Source organism: Mizuhopecten yessoensis, unplaced genomic scaffold (assembly GCF_002113885.1).
Source record: "Mizuhopecten yessoensis strain PY_sf001 unplaced genomic scaffold, ASM211388v2 scaffold10641, whole genome shotgun sequence".
Lineage (NCBI taxonomy): Eukaryota > Metazoa > Mollusca > Bivalvia > Pectinida > Pectinidae > Mizuhopecten > Mizuhopecten yessoensis.
The window spans coordinates 634,813-641,662 of NW_018408648.1; the positions used below are offsets into that span (position 1 = coordinate 634,813).

Here is a 6,850-nt window from a genome sequence, read left to right on the forward strand (position 1 = left end):
ACAATATTTTATTAATATTTTATATTATCAAAAGTTTTTTTTATAGATATGCTTTATTTTCACAATATTTTATTAATATTATTTATTATCACAATATTTTATTAATATTTTATATTATCAAAAGTTTTTTTTATAGATATGCTTTATTTTCACAATATTTTATTAATATTATTTATTATCACAATATTTTATTAATATTTTATATTATCAAAAGTTTTTTTTATAGATATGCTTTATTTTCACAATATTTTATTGATATTATTTATTATCACAATATTTTATTAATATTTTATATTATCAAAAGTTTTTTTATAGATATTTTATATTATCACAATATTTTATTAATATTTTTTATTATCACAATATTTTATTAATATTTTATATTATCACAATTTATTTCATAGATATTTTATATTATCACAATATTTTATTAATATTTTATATTATCACAATGTTTTTTATAGATATTTTATATTATCACAATATTTTATTAATATTTAATATTATCACAATGTTTTTTAAAGATATTTTTTATTATCACAATATTTTATTAATATTTTATATTATCACCATGTTTTTTCTTGATATTATATGTTCACAATATTTTTATTGATTTTTTATCTTATCTTACAATGTTTCTTTTGATCTTTTTGCACCACTAAAAAAGAATATGAGTAAAGCTGGATACATTTTATGTAATATTCCTTAGCAACTGCATTATTTTTAATATGCGTCAAATGTATAAATATCAATTATTCAATCTATCATATTTAACTCCAACTAGGGATTGAACGGCATTTTTTTTTTTTAAAGTGTTCTGTTTGTAGTGAGACCGTACTTCCAACGGTATCCTTTTAGTACCACCTCACTTGAATGCAACAGCACAGATATCGCAACATCCACCCCAGGCCATTTTATACTCCACCTGGGGTTTTCGAAATGTGTGGGCAGTAGAAAAAAATATCTCTGACTATTCCATGCGTACGACGACTTCGGGGATCAAACCCGGCCGCATGCGTCGAAGGCCGTAGTGTTATAATGCACTCTGAATGTTTTATTATACATTGTATCAAACTCCGAAAAACATCTTTATTATACATTAAAAGGCTAAAACAGTGAAAATTTGTTCATATAGTGGGGTGCAGCGTAAATGTAAATAAACTCAATTGTCTGGATTCGATTAAACGACATTAACATTGATCGGTAATTATAACATTATTTTTGAACATGCATTTGAATGGCTTGGGTGATGAGCAAACTTCACTCAATTTTTATATTTCAATATTAAAATCAACTTATAAAAAATCAGAGAGTATGATTCTGACGAGAAGATATGTGAAAATGTGACCTGAGTCCTTATGAACAATATACGTCATGTATTGATTCTTAGACTCCTATTCTCATGTAAATCATAGATTTACTGTAGGCCCAGTTATTAGCAATACATTCTATAAAGTGTTGGCTAGTTGACATAAAATACGCCTTAGTTTATCAGGGCGACAGCGGTCAGTGAGGATTGGGAAAGCAATTGGTGTTAGCAATGTATGTGAAACTGTCTCCGCGAAACATCTTTGAACGATGACAGGCAAACTAATTTACTTATGCTATTTCTTTACACTTTGTTCATCCGGGTTTATCAAATCTAGGATGACTCAAATTACCGAATTGGACAATTTTCGACCTGCGGATAATACAGGAGTTGCTGTTTCAACAAAGAGCATGTTACAGTGTGCGATAGAATGTGCTGACAACTTAGCATGTGAGTCGTTGTCGTATCATTCTGTTCAAGGAAATTGTCTCCTTAATCATTTCTTGTTCGGCAAAGATTCACCTGGCTTGAGCGGTGAAGATGGTTGGAAGACGTATTCGCAAGCCAGAGGTAACGTTGTATGGCATACATCTTGTATTTTTAGTTCAAAATGTTTTTTTTCCCCTAACATTTTACTTCCCCCAGCACATTTAGGATACTGCCGAGGTTGGGGAGCCCCGGGGTCAGCATCTTTACAATCATGTGTCCTCATACAAGAGGGCTATCATACTTTCTTTCATAATTACTAGTAATTATATTATTATTTCTTTATTTTCACTGTCTTCTTTAACATTTATACTTACATGCAAACTTACATCCTTTGTACTACTACTGCAAGTAGAAGGTGATAGGATATGTAAAACATTTTTATTTTAAAAGATAATTACTAATTGTTCTAAGTATTCTTAACTAGAAATATCTTAACAGCTTAGAACCTATTCGTAAATTAGATATTAGCGAGACGCATAGGCTCTTGCAGTTAAAAGATATTTAAAGCATGAAAATTGATTACAATATTTTAGACACAAGGCAGGAAATACGCTTCTTTATAGATTATACCACACCTCTGTTCAACTTTATAAACTTATTGATAGAAATTAAACAGTTCATGATAATTCAGAAAGACAGCTTTAACAACTCAATGTTCGCCTTCTGTGTCAGTTTTAAACGAGTTCATAATCAAACATTAGTCAAGGCCTTCACACTTTTTCCTTAACTTTAAACAGGGGCACACAGATTACGTATATGCACATTTAGACAGTACAAGTTCGCCTATTAATATTTTATAAATCTTAAACTTATTAATAAATCAGGACCCTTTCTAAAAAGCAGCTCTTATATTAATTATAAGATGCATGCTTATTTGAGAGTAATTGGTTGTGAAATTACATATGAATGGTACTGTATGTGAACGAGAAAAATAGTTAAACATCTATGTTTCGTTTAATTTAAACTAAATGTAATTTCAGACGGTCTAAATAGAATTGGATACGTCCTGGAACGAGGTTTTAAGCTTTCAACCTTGTTTTTCAAAGTTGGAACCACAGCTTATAAACAAATAATTGGGATTGGCTATGATGGTAACTAACATGAAACATAAGGAGTTGATGTCGTTTAATACCCAAAGTCGACGTACACAGTTGCCGATAAATATGAAACAACATCTTTGTTAAATGATAATGTCGTTTTCAGGGAAGAGTGATTAAGTAATGAGCCTAAATCTATTTATAACTCAATTATAAAATGTTCAACTTTAAATTAATCTCTAATTGATTAAACCCTATATATCACAAACGCTTGTTATTTTCATTGGTGATTTAATAGTATTCCTGTCATGTTATATATGTGTTTGCAAAAGGTTCCAGATTTAATGTTAGTTCATTATCAATGTTGTTTTTTAACATGAAGGACTCATGACAGACTGCCTAGCGCTGTTACAAACAGGTACTACGCAGAGTGGGGTGTACAATGTATCTGTGACAGGGACAGATACGACCTCGGTCTGGTGTGACATGGACACAGATAATGGTGGCTGGACGGTATGTACAAAAAGCGCGGCTTGTTTATTGCTTCCCTAAAAATATGCATAAAACAATCAGAGTATGAATTAAGCTTAAAGTGCTGGTGAGCATTTCCCAAAACGCGTTTCGGTCGGTTTTATAATGAAAATATTCATCAACATATATCATTTGCTTTCGGAAACTAAGACATAAACAACATTTAAATATGACATTCTGAGTCTGAGCAAAAAAACACGAGAACTTGAAATAATCTGTAAACATGGCGGCCATCTTGTATCACGAATGTAAAAGTCAACCGATTGACATTTAGTTGTGTACCACCAATATATACTTATACAATACACTATACAATTAGACATACTACTTGACATTGAGCAGGTGTTTCAAAGACGTATAGATGGCGCCACCGACTTCTTTAGAGGATGGGCTGAATATAGAGACGGCTTTGGTAACGTTAACCACGAGTTTTGGCTAGGTAAGACTTTAATAAGATCAGCATTTGCATTTTCTTGCCACTTGTTCGCACCATTGAAATTAAGACAATATGCCAAAAATGAATAACACTGCACCATCCAAGTGTCTCATCCTTCTATGACTCATCGGTGATGCTAGGGGCTAAAACGCAGCAAATGAGAATAGGTCTAATTTCAGAATACAATGGCAACAAATATATCTAAACAGTATCAAAATAATAGCAGGCTGATATGCATTATATTAACATAGCATTTAGCTGTCGAACGCACTTATTATTCAATGTCATTACTACATAACTATGTTTAAATACTTTTTACAGGTTTGGAAAATTTGCACGCTTTCACGTCAGCAGGTGATACTGAACTGAGAGTTGACATGGAGGATTTTGCAAACAACACTGCCTATGCCCAATACAACAAATTCGCCATTGGGGACGCAGCGACTAATTACCGATTGAACATATCGGGGTTTTCAGGAAATGCAGGTACGTGTAACCAGATAACCACTATCACATATCGCAACGAACAAACACGTAAATACACGTCGGTTCTACGCTGTTAAAGCTTTTCACTGTGCAGAAATTCATAGGACTATATGATTTTTTCTGGTATTGCATTTACCTTCTGAAATGAATCCCCTTCCCTAGAATTCCTTCACAGAACACGACATATAATTAACGCGCTCTTTCCAAGTGTGAATGTAGGTAAATTAAATGTAAGTCGTGTGCCGTAACAATATGCGGAGTGTGTTTTCGTAGAGGGCTCGAGAGGAAACAACTTCTTTAACATGGATTCTCAACCAAATATTAACATTTTATGTCAAGTTCAATTGAACAGGGGTTATGATTGACACTTAAAACCCAGAAACCTATTCATAGTTTAATCAAAAGTGCATTATCGAATGAAATATTTGTAAAAGTATAAATGCTAATTTTCGTACACGGAATACTGTATCGTCTCTATCAGAATATTACGTTATTACCTAATTGATGACATTTAAACATGAAGTAAAAATGTACATATTCGTGTCTTGGGAAAATATTGATTGACAGTAGTTCAGAATGTGAGCATATTGAGCCTTAACAGAATATTCTGAACGTAAAAATTAATGCAATTAATATTCGAATAGTAAATTCAAATGTACAGGATGTGTTCCTCGCGGTGTTTGGACTGTCAGTAAGTTATACAACTTTTCATCTGAAGATATGGTGTCCAGCTATGTTTGCTGCAATTTCCTGTTTAATACGATAACACAATACCGTAACTACATGTAAACACATTGCTTAAAAAAGGTGATATACAATTACCACAACAGGAATAGTCCATACATGTGTTGGACTGCCTCATAACGTTACAAGTTTAATCAATGTTGGGTTTATGTTACCTTCGGCGTTAATTACAGGTGTGTCGACGACAGAAGGTGAGTCACGGTAAACCCTATATAGTGATTTGCTTTTTATAATCGTAGTGTAATGTATAGGAAAATCGTATTAACTAATAATATATTAATACGTAAACTATCTATAACATAAACTGTTTATAATTTTAATATTGAAAATACCTTTTTTATTTTCAGGGAATTCTCTGGATCGCCATAATGGATATATATTCCGCACACATGATAATGATACTACAGGCTGTTCTGTTCTATACCAAAGCGCCTGGTGGTATGAAAATTGTCATGAATCCAATCTGAATGGGCTGTACTTATCGGGCAATACTTCTATATATGCTAAAGGAATAACATGGGAAACATGGAAGGGATATTACTATTCACTGAAAAACACAAAAATGATGATTCGAAGTTTGACGTAAACATAATGTTAATGGTTTATTTGTATATTTGAGTTTACTAGGACAAGCACTGACTTTATAAACCAATATATGAATGTTGTTTTTGATTACAAACAGACACTTATAATTTCAAATGTTAATATTGTCTGGTATCTGTGATACACATTATCAACATTGTACTATGGTGAGTAGCTTTTTGCACTCTGAATAGCATGTGTATGGTAAAGAAAAGAGACATTCCTGTGAAATGTTTGTAAGCTCTTTGCTGATACAAAATATCGTTGACTATAAGTGTTTATAATGGAATTTTAAAGTTTAAAGTAACTCATATCATATCAGGAAGAACTGTTTTTTCTGCATGATTAATTTTAAAATAATAATAATAATAATTCAAGGTTCTTATATACCGCATTATCACAACCTAGTTTGTAGGTCGTCTCAAAGCGGTCCAAAAAATAGTATCCGTGGTTATAGGGCCTTTCCCACCGGTCAATACTTTTCTCAACTCCCTAGGGACTATACAGCCGGTGCTACAATTCCGGCGCGTACAGCTAGCATTCAACACCTCTAGCGCTGCCAACCACGTACTCATTTAAAGCTTAGTAGGCTGGAACAAGCGGAGTAAAATATCTTGTTCAAAGGTACAACACAGTGCCGCGCTGTGATTCGAACCCGCAACCCTCGGTCACGATCCCGGCGTCCTACCACTAGACTACCGTGCCTCCTATTCACGTCTCTTTGAAATTACATTGATAAATCAAATTAATCATATTCTTGAAAAGGTAGGCTAGTGCTAGAAATATCTTGTTTTACAATAGAGAGTCTTTTTATCATTAGTTTGTGTCACCTGTCAAAAATCGATTTTGTTTATTAAGATATGCCTATCTATTTATTTTTTATTTCATAGAATACAGCTCAATACAAACCCAACAAAAAATTAAAAAGCAAAAATTCAAACTCAAACTCGAACTCAAACTAAGGCAAAAAATATGACCAAAGTAAAAAAACTACATTAGGACCCTTCAAAGGTACAAGTAAAATAAGACCAGATATATCGTAAGGGTAAGCATTTTCTGCTTCATTGATGACCCTTTTACGCATATCTAAGTCAAAAATACTTGCCTTTCTATTCAACATTAGAGTAGATCAGACATATTACATATAAGTTTGATTCTTATTAGAAAGCGATATATCAATTAAAAACCACCTGTCAGGCACAACGCCATAACCAATCTCTTCATCTGAGCGACTTC

At 32.5% G+C, this 6,850-nt stretch overlaps 1 protein-coding gene across 1 annotated transcript; it reads left to right on the forward strand.

The window, feature by feature from the left end:
- The first annotated feature begins 1,498 nt into the window (after positions 1-1,498).
- Positions 1,499-5,933, forward strand: LOC110461625 (microfibril-associated glycoprotein 4-like). The gene is made up of 5 exons (XM_021515167.1): positions 1,499-1,879; positions 3,218-3,348; positions 3,709-3,805; positions 4,124-4,288; positions 5,380-5,933. Exons 1-5 carry the CDS (start codon positions 1,579-1,581, stop codon positions 5,616-5,618), a joined length of 933 nt encoding a protein of 310 aa, XP_021370842.1. The 5' UTR covers positions 1,499-1,578; the 3' UTR covers positions 5,619-5,933.
- The last annotated feature ends 917 nt before the right edge of the window (positions 5,934-6,850 follow it).

Bases quoted from the DNA above. Each gene is read 5' to 3' on its own strand.
- LOC110461625 (XM_021515167.1), top strand. From the start codon at position 1,579: ATGACAGGCAAACTAATTTACTTATGCTATTTCTTTACACTTTGTTCA. The intron at 1,880-3,217 runs GTAACGTTGTAT...TTTAACATGAAG, and splicing joins GACGTATTCGCAAGCCAGAG to GACTCATGACAGACTGCCTA. The intron at 3,806-4,123 runs GTAAGACTTTAA...TACTTTTTACAG, and splicing joins TAACCACGAGTTTTGGCTAG to GTTTGGAAAATTTGCACGCT.